The sequence below is a fragment of the Myzus persicae genome, unplaced genomic scaffold, assembly GCF_001856785.1.
Source record: "Myzus persicae strain clone G006 unplaced genomic scaffold, MPER_G0061.0, whole genome shotgun sequence".
In the NCBI taxonomy this organism is placed as follows: Eukaryota; Metazoa; Arthropoda; class Insecta; order Hemiptera; family Aphididae; genus Myzus; species Myzus persicae.
Window position 1 is genome coordinate 69,257 of NW_019104227.1, and position 16,342 is coordinate 85,598.

The window sequence follows — 16,342 nt, forward strand, 5'->3', positions numbered from 1 at the left end:
AATAGAGTACAAAGATATAAAATATATTATGATAAGGAAAGTAAATTCTGATGTATTGGAAAACTTGTTTAGTTATACTAAAGGAATGGTTGGGGCAAATAACCATATGTCTCCAATGGAATTTAAAAATAGGTAGGCTTTTGTAATATAAATATTTATTTCTATGTAAATTAGCATACAGAATATAACTGAACATTGTGAAATATTTAAAAAAAAATTATGGTTTGTGTTTAGTTTACGCTGGTATTTGTTAAGCAAACACTCCAGTGCTGTGTTTACAGAACATCGCAATACACAAGGTACAGATGAAGAGTGTTTAGTAAATTGCCTAATAGCTTCAACTATACAGCAAGCGAACATTTTAAACAATGATGATTTAAGTATGAATGAAGATATAACAGATTCAACTCTGGCAGTCATAGAAAATGATTATGGCAGTATGTCTAAAATGGAAGTACCAAAACACAATATGATGTTATTAAAATATTTTGAAAATGAGGTTATAATCTTTGTTTGACAACAACTGACTATTGTTGAGTTTAAATAAACATCAATAATATATTATCTTCTTACTTTTTATTTACCTGCTAAAGATAATCCACAGATTGATGACTGTCTAGAGCAGCGGTCCTCACTATGCGGCCCTTTAACAAATTTAGTGCGGCCCGCACTAAAATAAAATTGTACCTTTTAAAATCCAAAATTCTATAAACAGTGAACAAAATCGTTCATTTTATTTATCTTATCTTTCTATTTTAAACTTGTATTGAATTACCAGTTAGACAGATAAGTAGGTAGGTACCTATACGATTATGAGTTTGTTCATTTCCGCTGCGTAGTCTTGTGTGAACAGTTTATCCGTTATCGCTTATTGTCCGTTTGTATTTGATCACGTATTGTTACAATATTTAATTCTGTGCTTTTAACATTGTGAGTACAGGATTCTGTGAGTAAGCTGTTAATTCTCTATCATGGCAAAACGTAAAATCGAAGATGAACACAGAATATTTCAAGACAGTTGGGAGATTGAATTTTTCTGTATTTCTGGTAAGAAACACGATGCTTTATGTTTAATATGTCGTAAAACCATAATTATTCCAAAACGTTATAATATTAATCGTCATTACAATACTCACCATACTGAATTTTCTAAAAATTATCCCCACCCATCTAAAATAAGAGAAGAAAAACTAGTTGAATTAAAAAAAGGAATTTTTTCTGAAAAACAATCAATGTTACGGTTAACTAATAAAAATGAACTTGCAACAAAAGCATCGTATGAAGTAACACATATGTTAGCCAAACGCATGAAACCATTTTCGGATGCCGAACTAATAAAAAATTGTATGGAAACAGTAGTAAATACTTTGTTTTGTAATTTTTCCAATTTTAAAGAAATACGTGACCAAATTTCAAATCTGCAGTTATCTGATGCTACATGTGTTCGTAGGATCGAACATCTTGGAAATCAAGTATTCGATTCAGTGATCAACGAATTAATAGATNAATTCTGAAAACCAATTTGCAAATGTTTTCAAATTATTTGCAAAATTATTGATAGTATCTTGAAACCGTTGGCTAAATATAGAGGGGCTGCGTGAAGTTGGCCCCCCTGTCTTATTTTTTTTATTCCTGGGAGGGAATTTATTTGCAAATATTTGCAAATTATTTGCAAAATGATAAAAAAAACTTTCAAAAAAATTGGTCATGGAGGGAGGGGGACAACTTCACGCACGTAAAAAAGGGGGTGGTGAGCCTGCTTAGTGAATCACATTGAACACAACAAATATGATGTATGATATTTTATTTTTCTCCACAATTATAAATACAATATAACTGGTATGAACAATAATTGTTAAAATTGATTTCTGTTTCAAAAATACTTCTAAAATATTTAAAAAATACTTCATAAATACATCCCAAATTGAAGAGACTATAATTGTAATCGTTATGAAATAAACCTTAAAAGAAAACATTTTAATTTAATATAAGTGAATGATAAAAATAATGTGAACGTTGAACAATAAAATAAAATGAAACAATGGTCGCTGGTCTCTTTTATAATCGATAACCTCCTAGTAAATAGTGTTCAATGTAAGGTGTTCATTTAGTAAAATCAAACAACCAAAAAAATATATTATTGAACACCGTTTTTTATTGTTACACTTGAGTTTATATGTATTTAATAAACAAAAAAAATGCACAGGAATAATTTGTAGCCTTGTAGGTATTTAAACACATGCCTGAAGTACCACACTTATTATATTATAAACACATGCTTAATTTTATATATTTTTTTTAACTAGTGTTTTTACTCAAATTCAATAAATACTCTTAGGTGTTCTTTTATAATACTACTACGTAAAATAAAACAGCATTATAAATATACATTTTTTTAAACTCAATAAGATATGAAAAGTTTAGTTCATTTGTCTTTTGTATTAACACATTAAGAATACTGAGTAGATTTATTAAAATTGTTAAAATAAAATAACTTAAAATGTTATCCAGTAATTATTATATACTATAACAAGAGTCAAGTCAAATTAATTAAGTTACAAGAATACAATAGAACGACAGATTCCGACAGTGGTTTTTACACAACACATTCGAGTACGAATTTGATACGAATTTCTCATGACATATTGTACGGGTTGAGCCCTTGTTATAACTGATTGATTTTCTTCTTTTTAACTATCAACATATTTTCTTTCCATGATTTTTGATTACTCTATTTCTTTATTGGTCTCTAACTAGTTTCAAACAATAATTGTATGGTAACCTGCTCCCTATTAATAAATAATAATAATATAAAAAACACAACCATAAATCTGCTCGCAAACACACTTTACAGGAAAACTCTCAAGTCTCGCAGACCAACTTGTCTTTCAATAACATTAATTAAACAAGCATAGTTATTCTAATGTTTAGTACCTAATAATAGTTGATGAATTATTTCAAACATCAATAAACTATATTGAATTTATTCAATTACTAATTTCCAAATAATATTTATATTTTAAATTATTATCACTAAAAATGTATGCGGCCCGCAAGGAATTTTCAAAAATTACATTTGGCCCTTTCTAAAATCCTGGTGAGGACCGCTGATGTAGTGGGTACAATCTACAATCTATGTCTGTGGTGTAGGCGCAATTTATTTGTATTGACTACTTGAATAAGCCATTTTTATACACCTTGCAACAACTTGACACTACGAAATGAAAACTGTGACTGAATTTTAAGCATGTAGAGCTGATGAACAAGATGACTATGGCTAGTTATGATAGGTTACTAAGTGGTTAGGGCTAGAGTCGGACAGGGTGACTGCCGATGTCCGGCTACGGTGGTGGTGTCAAGCCTTGGCGGAGGGCGCTACTACTTAACATATAAATTATATATAATTATCATTTAATTTAAAATAATATACTATTATTTATTACCTGTTTTTTTTAGATTACCTATATTTTAAGGGAATAAAACATATTTAATAGTATTATAAAGCATATTATAATAAATTGTCTGGCCTTGTTATTATAGGTGCGACAGTGTATATGGGTTTTCAATCTTTTGAGTTCCATGATGTTGCTCCCTCAAAAAACATTTATCGACACTATCATTTGAATTGGATTGAATTTAATTAGTTTATTGTATTGTATTTAATATTGTAACTTATAATATTATACATTTATGCATAGTCAATCAACCATCAGTATCAAAATAAAACTGATTTCGTGTATCACGTACTGGCTTTACCATTATTATAGTATCTACTATGTATTTAAAAAACAATTATACACGACGTTATTTTGTTACCAGTCCCAATAAATTATTAAGGGCTACATACTATAATCGAGCCCTATATAGAGATAACTACGAGAAAAGGTCTAATCCAAAATATTACAGCCCGAGTTTTGTTTTGCGAAGTTGAGGCCCGAATTATATTTGTTATATTATGCTTCATAATTTTTATAACACCAATAAAATATATTATTATTATTCACTGTTCGGTAATAACAACGGAAGGAAACATCGATAAGTCGAAAAAATGCAGTTTCTTTGCGAAAACCCTCGACTACTCTGTAAAAGAAGTACAAAATGGCTCGGTTGAAATAATAATATCAATAATATGAAGATGCACTATGTGACAATCCAACAAAATGTATTAATTTGAAAATATTTCGATAAAATCAGTTATATGGTAACGTTAATAATTACATACCCAATTCAATAACAATGAAATCATTTCCATAGAATTGGTTGTTTATTCTGTCTGTTACTGTTTAATAACTTAATAATATTACACATTTTTTAAGACTGTCAAGACTTCAAGCATATCATAAAATGCAAAGCAGGCTCACAAGGAGAGCGTCACGGGAAGATATGTATCGACAACATAGAAATAATGTAAAATATATTTTAAATCATTATAAAGAAATAAATTTACTTCGCCCAAAGCCCGTAATGTTTGAGTTAGACAACATGCAAAAAAAATTAAATAAAAATATATTGTGATATTTGGCGTTTCATTTGATGTTTAATGTACTAAATGAGTTATTTAATTTTAGAAAAATTAACAGAGATTCGATGAAATATAATAATGAATAATGATAATATTATAACATACAGTGAAACCTTTTCAAGCGGACACCTCCACACAACTGAATTTTTATTGCAAAAAATAAACAACACATTTTTTACAAAATGAATCCTCTGAACAGCGGAAAACATTTCAGTTATGCAATGTATATGCATACAGAATGATTACCTCATTTTTTATCTTTAGTACTAAATATATTCAAAATCTGATTTTTGGAATTTAAACACCACATTTTCAAATTCTTTGGATTTTCTGTATAACTTAAGGAGTTTCCTGGGAAGGTACAAACTTTTGTTTTGTCAAATGGAATCACCCCTCTTTTTGTACTGTACACTTTCTGTAGTATACTCATCATTTTTCTGAAATCTTCGATGTATCAAAATTCATATGAGTAGTTTCTAGTTAGGTAATTTTACGTAGTTAGGTATTTAATTTTAAGTACCTACTAAAGATAATAAGTATTTGTTAATAGATTTGTAAAAAGATGGGGGCTTTGGTTATTTGAAAATGTCTGTAATTATTATTAATGTACGAATATTAATTATTTGTAAAAATTGAGTATAATAAACACTAGATCTATTTTTTATTTTTTTAAATCCATTTTTGAGGATAACTTTACTTAGTATAAACATATTAATAACTGAGGAACTACTCGTTTGAATTTTTAATTAGTTAGCAACATCAACATTTTCAAAACAATTATTAATTAAATAATTTTCAGTGAAAGGAGTGGGGGGAAGGGTTCTCATTTGAAAAACATAAGTTTTTATGGCCACAGGATACTCCTTAAGTAGTGCAAAATATTTCAAGAGTTTGAAAAAATTTACTTTCAGTACCTTTATTAATAAAAGTCCCAAAAATCAGAATTTTAAATAAATAAATAATTATATGAAGAGAAAAATCAGAAAAGGGTGATACCTCTCTGCTGTAAAGTAGGAGTCAGAGGGAACAATGTAATGGTGTTTTTAATTTAAATTAAATGGTATAACATCATTTTATACGAAAAACGATTTTATGTTCGAATATATTACTAGATATTGAATCGGAAATATTGTTTGTTGGTTGACCTGCAGTTATGTTATCATACGACGTACATTGTAATCAAAACATTCTTTTGCTCCACTAAGAATCTAAATTTGGGGTAAACATGCTTGTTGAATCACTCTGTATGTATTATTTATAAATTGTGTAAATTATCATTCAAGCCCCAACCGATTACCTACTATATATCGCCCCAGATTTAATTACTACTGCGTTCAGCAAACAATCTGTATATTAGATTACCATCATTATAAATCTATTATTAATATTCATTATATAAGTGATATAGCCACGGCACTATTTTTATTTCTAGATCAGAAATGTCAAGCCAAAAGTGGATAACAAATCACCGTCGCTTAAAGTTACAGCGTATTACAAGCCTGGAGTTATTGAGGGAAACGCGACTAAGCTAGCCCAAATAGAAGAAGAAAATTTTAAACTGATTATAAAAATTAACACCATTTATCGAACAAAGGTAGAAATAAAATATAAAAGGTTGGCATTTTGGTGTTTAGGTAACTACGTAAAAAAAAGGATAGGTACCGGAATTTTCTGATAATAATAATATATATAGTATAGTCTATTATATAGTCAAAAGTTAAAAGTTTCCAAATTATTAATCCTTTATTCAATTGTAAACACACTTATTCACCTAATATTTTAAATTGTTATAAATTTACTTATTAATTTATGATAATTTTTTAAGTAATTCATTATGCGCAAATAATAATTATTATTTTTATGAAGTTTAAGATTAAATTATAATTTTTATATATACTAAATAAAATTTTAATAGTATTCATGAACTAGTTAATTATATAAACCCATGAATTATATGGAAACAGATAGTGCGCTTCCTATTCCGCAAAAGAAAAAATTAATATGGTGCTCCAATTGGTCTTCGTCCAAATCAGTAAGACCACATATGCCAAGACGTAGATATTGTACTTAACTTAGTAAAATGGTATTCTTAACGATAATATTTCGTCCGTTATCCGCTAAAAGGTGAATAATGATGATGGTACCCTACCAATAAGAACCGCTAGATGTATATAATCATAATCGTATGTAAATATATAAAATTGTTTCAATCAGTTGACACGGTCGATCTTGGCGGTGAACTTATCAGTTAATTTTTGTTTACATCCGAGTGCACAATCTGTTTTCATATATTCTGTTTTAAAGCTATAATTTATTACTTCTTAATTTAAATAGCTTTTGCAGTTATTTTAAAAATTATTCGTTAAGTTAAAATCATGTTTACAACCGCTGTATTGTTGTTTTATTTATTTCTGTAAATGATTTGTTGTATGATTCAATTACACCCAGTTAATACAAGTGTGTGTTAGGGTAAAACCGATTGTTTTAGATCAAAATTATCGAACAGTATAATAAAAGTTCAAAATGACGAGGTCAATATTATCAAATTAAACCAGGCAAAATTTAAAGAAAACGTTGAATTGCATGATAGAATTTTTCACGTGGTAAGTACATAAATATATTTAAATTATTATATGACACTAGCTTCAAAAAATATCTTAAATTTTGCTGAAATGCAACATAATTGTCAATACTCTAGAAACCTCAAATCGATTTCAATGAAATGGAAAAACATTACAAAAAACACATTCGGTTATTAATGTTAATGAGCAAATTTCCAGAGAGCTATAAGAAGAAAAAATATGACGATCCACTTATTTTAAGCACGGAATTACCGAAAAGCATTCGAATTAAAAAATCCAAGTATAAGTCATTATACATCGATATCTTTTATTTTCGCAATTTTTCTGAATGTTATTATTCCATAGGTGTTATTTGGACATCAACGATTTAACGGAAAATAGATGGTTGGGTCGTATGACAATTGAACTTTACGATAGCATCGTTCCCAAAACAACTAGCAATTTCAAAATGCTGTGCCAGAAGCGGTCGGATGAACTCGATTACACAGGAACCCAAATCTTCCGCGTCGTACCGGGACTATTCTGTTTGGCTGGCGACGTTGAGTACTCGATCGGACTCGGTGGTTTGTCAGCCACAAAAGGTGAACGGTATTTCAACGACGAGAACTATGCGCTCAGCCACAACGCACCAGGTACAATGGAAACGTTTCCATAAAAAACGACCTTTCTGTTTTTGACCAAATAAGAAATAACGCCATTCGTTCATTGAGATAGGTACTCTGTCGATGTACAATTTTGAAAAAAACGAAAACGCTTCACAATTCATGATTACGTTTAAGCCACTGACTGTATTAAACGGTAGATATGTCGTTTTTGGCAGAGTTATTGGAGGGATGAACACGTTAAGACTCGTACGTACAAATTTGACCAAAAACCGTTAAGAAAATGTATGATATTTTTAACCATACATTTGTCGTTATTTAGATAGAGGATTTGGGATTCGCAACTGGAAAACCAAAACACCAACTCATGATTAGTAAATGCGGAATATTAAGCAACTGTTAAACATGTACTTTTGTTTAAGTTTGTCTCCCGACTGAAGTTCGATAACATACAAATTTGTGCCAATATAGGCACCTATGTATTTTTAACACTATCAACTCGATAGTTTAATGGTGAAAATGTGTTTGTTTATGAAGAGCTAAATTCAAAAATATCGAGACAAACATATTAGTGATATTATTGGCACTCAATATTTAACAACTGCAGTCAACCTTCACAATAATTATTTTAGATCATTAAAGAACATTTAGTTTTAAAATACTTTTTTTTTATATCGCTATTCAAAGATTTTACGCCTTTGTGTTGAAGTCACTCATAATTTAATTTAATAACGACCATTAACGTGTAATTTGACACTTTCGTTTTTCCTGCATTTGTTTCAGAGTAATCTAATTATACTATTTTTTAAAATTTGCAGTACTAAACGCGTCAATTGCACACATTATGCCTAATATTGACTTGATAACTGTACATATTTATTTCATCAAAAACATATAAATATAAGACTTTCCACTCAACCGCTACTAATACGTTTTAATTCATAATCAATTTATTAATTAGGAAAATCATCACATTTTAAATTTTGAGCGTTGCGATGGGTGTATTGGTTTTAAAATGATGTGTGTTTTTATTCCGTCGTCAACTTTTGAAGTAGTGACTATGATCCGATTTTCGCCATCAGTATGTTTTATAATAAAAATGTGAATACCTATAATTGGTGTATTGTATGCCAATATTATTATGTGTTTCCGAATATTTTCAAACTTGAAAGATCTTCTGTTATTGCTTAATAATGTTTTGTACACGACGGGTAGTCGACAAAGGCGACCCGGGCAATGTTACCGATGTCGACTACCCGTCGACAATGGCATTGAACGTGTTAAGATAAAAGATACGATAAACGCAATATTGCCTTGCATTGGGATATTTTAGGAATATTTTTTTCAATCAACAATGACTTTTACAACGTCCCAAAACTGTCGATCACTGATGAGTGGCCGAAATATGTATTTTTTCAGGACTGAGTTTTCGATTTTTACATTAATTAGCAATAAATAGCAAAATAGTCGACAAAAAAAGCAAAACCTCTAGAATATGCAAAAATATGTACTAAAAACTTTTGGTATTGAGTTCATTTTTGTCTGAAATGGATTTATTGCTTAGTCTGCTATCTTTTCATAAACTACAAACAAATATGCAAATGCTACAAGTCTCGAGCCCTGATGATAAGAGTTGTAGCTTAGTAAAGTCATATTTTAATTTTTTTCTTTTATAAACAACATTTATGATATTTTATAAGTACCTGTATATTTTTTATTTTGTAATTTTTAATTTGTATTAATATTTTCTATAAACTACAGACATTTGTTTAAAAAAGATTATAAATAAATAATTATAAATATAATAAATAGTTCTTATATTTTATTACATATTAGTTTATGGTATAGATCTTTAAATGTTATTATACCCATCATTATTGAACATAACAAATTGAAGCAGTTCTAATTGTTTTAAGGAAAAAAAAATGTTTTTCTCAAGCATAATTTTTTTTTTATATTTTAACTTTTGCTTAACCTAAAAATATTCTACCTGGACAATATGGTTTTTTAATAAAAAAACCAATTTGTATTATCAGTAATTATTTTATTGATTTTACCTATAGTATTATCTTAAGTAACAATAACAAGGGAGTTTGTTAATGTAATAACCAGTTTAGTTATTATTAATAAGGTATGACTTGTAATGTTAACGAAAATGTCATTAATCCTACCTATCAGTTTGCTAGATTCTACCTATTATAATACTATCTTAGGTAGAGGTAACAATAACGGGCAAGTTTGTTAATGTTACATATAGTTTGATAATTACCAATAAAGTATAAATGGTAATGTTACCAAAAATTTCATTAATCCTACCTATAAGTTGGTTAGAATAAATTAATAGGGATAATGATTAATTTGACGAAAATTAATTTGTGATAGGTATCAATAAATAGTTTGGTACACGTGCCGTATGTTATCTACAGTCGATTTATTGGTGTCGTATGCTATCTACATTATTAAAGTTATCTACACATTTTCCCATTCTATTTTTAATACGTTACCAACTACGAAACAATTGTATTCGTATATGTTGTACCTTTTGGAATGTGTTTGGTGCTAAATAAACGATAAACGTGTTCGTTTTGGTATTTTTGTATTAATTTGAGTTTTATGAAAATGAGTAATTTAGGTGATTTATACAGAAATATTATTTTTAACGACTAATCTTGGGCCAAATGTTTAAAAGAATGCGGGTTATTACCGAATTCAAATGTACGTACTAAATTAAATGCTACGGGTGAAGTGTGTGGTGGTGACATGAAAGAAACATTAAAAAATGAGACAATGAGAGGGGTACGGGGACTCTGAGTTCTTGTCAACACTTGCGCTATCTAGGTATTCAAAATAAGAAATTTATAAATCGGTATGCTAATCAATATTAACAGGAGCTTAATTTCCCACCTTTTTCATGCTTCTTAAAATAAATAATTAATACGTGTGTCACAGCCGACCGATACACACATGTGTTACCGCCAGTCGCTTATCGCATTTTTAGCTTCTGATAGCAACTACGAGAACTTCACCGCAATTAAGATATATCTGTAACATTATAAATCGTAAGCTCATTTCCAAAAGGTGTATATGCTCTTTAATTACGCCCCCCCCCCCCCAACAAATTAGTCATAGCACTCACGTGACCATCCGACATGTCGGATGACCCGGATATCAACCCCCCCTTCCCACACCAAACTCACCACAGCCAAACACGCAAAAAACTTTCACCGAAACCACCGCAATTGTCTCTTTCCCGAAAAAAATACCAAGCTATAATTTTCAACACAATCCAAGATGTACCACAGATAGAATATATTAAAGCAATCGGCTCACTTACGCCACCAAACAATATAAAATTCGCATCTCGAGTGTCGAACAATAGGTTCTGTATATACTTCTCAAGCAAAAACATCGTCAAGCAAATATAGCAAAACAACATTACATAAAAATAAACAACACCGAAATACCTTATCGCCACCTTATCAACCCAGCAAAACACATAATATTATCCAATGTCCAACCGATAATCCCACATGACATAATCGCTAAGGCAGGCTGTATCATGCGCTGGAAACGCGGGCTTGTGGGACGCTATACGCCGAAACGAGCCGTTGCCGTATTGCTTCGTAGGTTGCGTCGGGTCCCAACAAGTCCTCGATCGTTCGTACGCCTTCCTCATCCAAAGCTTCAAGCACATGGTTCACGCGCGTTAAATCTGAACGGATTCGTTTGTTCACGAACATGGCGTCTGTGTGTGTGAACCATTGCGTCGGCGAGTTGTACCAGAAACCAGGAAGCCTAACATGGGTGACAGACGAGATCTCGGGGTTTGCGCTCGTCGTAGCATGGTCGGAGTCTTTTACTGACGCTGTGACGTTTGTCGCGACGACGACGGTGAATGACTTGGTCGTTACAGGTGCGTCGGACAGCATGTTCGGTGATTCCGCGGATAAAGACGGGTGAAAAAAAAGGGCGGAATTTTAATACACGAGTTGGGTCGGAATTTGGTGCACGTGGCTGACTCGTTAAAGTCGACGAGCTCGCGGGCGGTCGGACTTTCGCTTCGTTAACGGCAGTCGGGCTTTCGGAAGTTTTAAAAACACTTTGAGGTCACCAATGTGGTGTATGTCGATGCTGCCAAGGCGGCTGTGATCGAAACGTGATACGGGTGCCGGTAGAACACTACTAATTTCTCCTAGATCAGAAGGTATATAAAAAAAACAAAACGTACGTGTAGCAGTTCAAAAAATATATTTTAACACGAATACATAAATGGTAAAATATTTTCGGTGATCGGTACGCTCGAGCCGAGACGTTGGGCTGCTCGAGTCGATTCGAGAGGGAAAAAGCTAGCGAGTCGTATTGTAAAGCGTGAAAGGCTTCGAGCCCGTAAAGGCGAAAAGTCGATGCTCGAGGCTGGAGACAAAATTGTAGCGGAGCGATTAAATACAATACAAAATTAAATATAAAACAATGAGGACAAAAACGTTTATATCATGAAAGTAATAATTCAATTTTCAAATTCATTTTTCGCTCTCTTGCCTTTGCCTCTTTTTTTAGTCAAAATAATTAATGACAATTTTAGATGATCACTGTCCTTCATTTATACGAACAATAGTTAAAGAAAATAATGTAGAGGTTAGATATTGCAAAACACACAGAGTTCATTAAAATGAGGTAAAATTTCTTCCCATCCCTAAGAAAGTTCAAGAAACAATTGCTGGTAAATAAGATTAATTTTATTTGCAAAGATGATTAATTTTATTTTTAATTTATAATATTTTGGACTTTTAGACAAAGTTAAAAGTGGAGTTCCTTCAAACATTGTAATTGATCAACTGCATGATGAGTTTGATTATACTATTCAAAAGAAAAATCTTATGACACGAAAAGATGTACATAATATTTACTTTAAGTTTGGATTACTCCACAAGTATAAGCTTCATGATATTGAAGCCTTAAGTGTTGATCTTCAGGTGAAACGATTTTTTGAAAACTCTTCAAATCCCATAATTATGTATAAAACGCAAGGATCAGAGCATTTTCCATTAGATCTCAATGACTTTATGCTGATAATAATGACTGAAACACAAATCGAAGTTCTTAAAAAATGTAGTAGTGGAAAATTGTGTATTGATTCCACTCACGGCACCAATCAATATAATTTTAACCTAACAACAATTGTAGTAATTGATGAATTTGGCGAAGGATATCCCGCTGCTTTTTGTGTAAGTACAAAAATTGATGAGGTCCATATGAGCGGTTAGGTTAGGTTAGGTTTAAAAATTAAGGAGGTGTTGGTTGTCTTGCACCAAGTGTATTAAAAGTGACGACGCTCCAGCATTTTGGAATGCATGGACCAAGACTATGTCCCCTACTCCAAAATTCCATTCATTATGTAAATGGCATATTGATAATAACTGGCGAAAGAATTTAAAGAAGATTGCTGGGACACAAACGGTCAAAGCTTACATTTATAAAACTTTACGTGTTTTACTAGAGGAACCTGATGTAACACAATTTGAACATCTTCTTAACTTGTTTCTTGGAAATTTAGAAGAGGAACCAGCTTCATAAAGTTGTAAAGCATTTTTTGTGAGCCATTATGTACATCGAAAACAGTTATGAGCTGCATGTTACAGACAAGAATCTATGCTTAACACTAATATGGTATTAAAGGCATTCTATAAGACATTGAAATATGTATACTTCAAGGGGAAAAAAAATCAACGTCTTGGTATACTTCTCTGGAATTCGCTAAAAACTGTGAGGGACAAAACTTTTGAGTGCCTTGTCAAGTTGTGCAACGGTGGAAAAGTAACACATTATGTTAATGCCATTAACAGTCGTCATCGTTCTGCAGTTCAAATACATAATTCTAAAATTAATAAAACATCAGATATTACTTGGACTGTGGTATCTGAAACATAAAATCAAAAATATTTAGTTAAAAAACGCGAATCATGTGAATGTAAAATTATTTGTGTTGCATGTAAAGTTTGTGTACATCTATTCTCATGCATATGTTACGACTACACAATAAAAAATAATATGTTAGATGACAATGATATAAACACCAAAAACAATTATACTAACCCAATGGATACAGATGAAATTTGTATGAAAATGTCTGATATGCATCAAACTATTGCTCCATCTGCAGTTAGCATTGCAAACAAAATTCAACAATTTCATAGCATGTTTGTGTCAAAATCAGGTAAATTAAATCGCGAACAGCTACATAAAATTAATTTATCCTTAGACTCAAATTTTAAAATGCTGTATGAACAAGAATCGAATGTTCCTGTTTCATTAAATGAAAATGAAAGTCAAGAACAAGCCAATAAAAATGTTCAAAAACAGTTGCGATTATTTTCAACTAAAAAACTACGTTTAAAAATACCAGAAGAACAACAATTAAATAAACCAATATTAAACGTAAGAAAACAAATAATAGATGACTTGAACGAAAAAGATGGGTCTCCTTATGTCCATATTGATTCGCAGTTTGACCATGCATATGGAAAATAAGACAAATAATATTAATTTGCTCTTTACATTATGCTACCAACATTATTATTAATATTAATTTGCTCTTTACATTATGCTACCAACATTATTATTAATATTATTAAACAACATTATTATTATTACCTGTTTCAAAAACAATTTTATTATAACCATATCTTATTTTATGACAATTATTTTGAAAACAACTTCTACATTATTATTACAACTGTATATTTTATTTTATGATAATTATTTATTATTTATAATTTTATGGCACGGTCTTAGATTGGAAATTGATGGCATTTTGTTATTTGGTATTTGATAAGAAATTACGATAAGAAATATTATATTATAATTAATAAGGAATTTGCTCTCTAGACGCTCGTGTAACACATGTGTGTATCGGTTGGCTGTGACACACGTACTAATTATTTATTTTAAGAAGCAAGCATGCAAAATTCGGGAAATTAAGCTCCTGTTAATATTGATTAGCATACCGATTTATAAATTTTTTATTTTGAATACCTAGATAGCGCAAGTGTTGACAAGAACTCGGAGCCCCCGTACCCCGCTCATTGTATATATTTAGGAGGATTTACCTCTTACACCCTCCAACCCTATCGTGACCAGTCCTGTATATCTTAGTTCGTGGTTTTTATTTTAAAATGTACAACTATATTAATTTGTTAAATTTGTTAAATTGTTAATAATTTTATGTTTGTTAATTAAATAATAAATTACTAGTTTTACTCAACAAGACCATACAACGTACGCTGATACACAAAGGTAATAATTCTTTTTAAAGTTGTTTTACATTTTTTTTACGTACACAACCACTTGTTCAATATTGTTATTATAAATAACTCTGAAGCACGAAGAGTATTATGTTATTTGGACAGTGATGATGAATCTAATGAATCAGAATCCAAATCGACACTCATATTAAATGATTTCCAGCTAGGGAATCACATTATAGTCGAAAAGACAATAATGGTGTCATAACTCTTTCTCCAGATTTAAATATTTCCAAGATATACAGTATGTACTTAGAGAAACATGAACCTAGTTACTTGGTAGTTAATCGTCAAGATGAAACCATTCAGCCTATTGTAAAATATGCATGTTTTGCTAATCGCTTTAACACAAATTTTAATATTCATTTTTCAAACAATAGATCAGACACATGCCAGAAATGTGACCAATTACAAAATATGATTAAATCTGAAACCAATGAAGATGCGATCAATGAATTAAAATCGGAAAAAAAATACATGTACGTAAAGCAGAATATACACGTATATTGCAGTATATCAGGGAATTCAACAGTTAAAGAACTATATTCATTTGAAAAAGTTGGCTCAAAATTACTATTGGATCAAAGATTTCTAAATGAATTGTATAATAGACCAATACAATTGAAACAAGCTAAATATAATGATGTACAGAAATTATCAGCAAAATATGTTCCAAATGAGCACCAATGGTTTTACAATAATCTTCAAGTTCTAGATCCTCCTAATGAACAATTGTCAGACTCTGAATAATAATGCCTACAATAATATAATACCTACTTGTTTTTTCATAATAATTTTTACTATGCAATAATATGCCAAGGTAGGCTTTTATAATGTTTTTATATTTTTATAAGAAACAGAGTGATGGTAAATTAAATATTCACAATAACTAATAATAACTAATAACTAAATAATGTTTTTGTATCATGTTAACTTCTCCTGTCGGATAGGAGCAACGATCTATGAAATAACAGCAACTTAATTAATTAACAATATTAACGATTTTTATTGAACACTTCATAAACGTGCAAGCACCCGGTCGACCTCGCGAAAACAGCGCAGGCCACCGCCCACCCCTCGCATCACTTACTGCGCGAATACTATGGCTTAGTGTACGATGTAGGCTAACTTCACCAGGCAGCGCCAGCCACACGCCACGCCATCTGGCGGAGTTTACAATTATTTATAAGAAATGAAGTGATGGTAAATTAAATATTCACAATAACTAAAATAGTTACTATTATAAAAATTGAAATTAACGAGGCTGTTTATTAATATAAAATGTGTGATTATTATTATTAATACTTATTGTTATCTATCTTATAAGTCAATCTT

At 30.7% G+C, this 16,342-nt stretch overlaps 1 protein-coding gene across 1 annotated transcript; it reads left to right on the plus strand.

Moving 5' to 3' along the window:
• Window positions 1–4,344: 4,344 nt before the first annotated feature.
• Window positions 4,345–8,305, plus strand: LOC111040219 (peptidyl-prolyl cis-trans isomerase E-like). Its single transcript, XM_022324037.1, has 7 exons — window positions 4,345–4,407; window positions 5,955–6,116; window positions 6,991–7,125; window positions 7,221–7,384; window positions 7,450–7,736; window positions 7,819–7,955; window positions 8,029–8,305. The coding sequence occupies exons 1-7, from the start codon at window positions 4,345–4,347 to the stop codon at window positions 8,107–8,109; spliced, it is 1,029 nt and encodes a 342-aa protein (XP_022179729.1). The 3' UTR covers window positions 8,110–8,305.
• The last annotated feature ends 8,037 nt before the right edge of the window (window positions 8,306–16,342 follow it).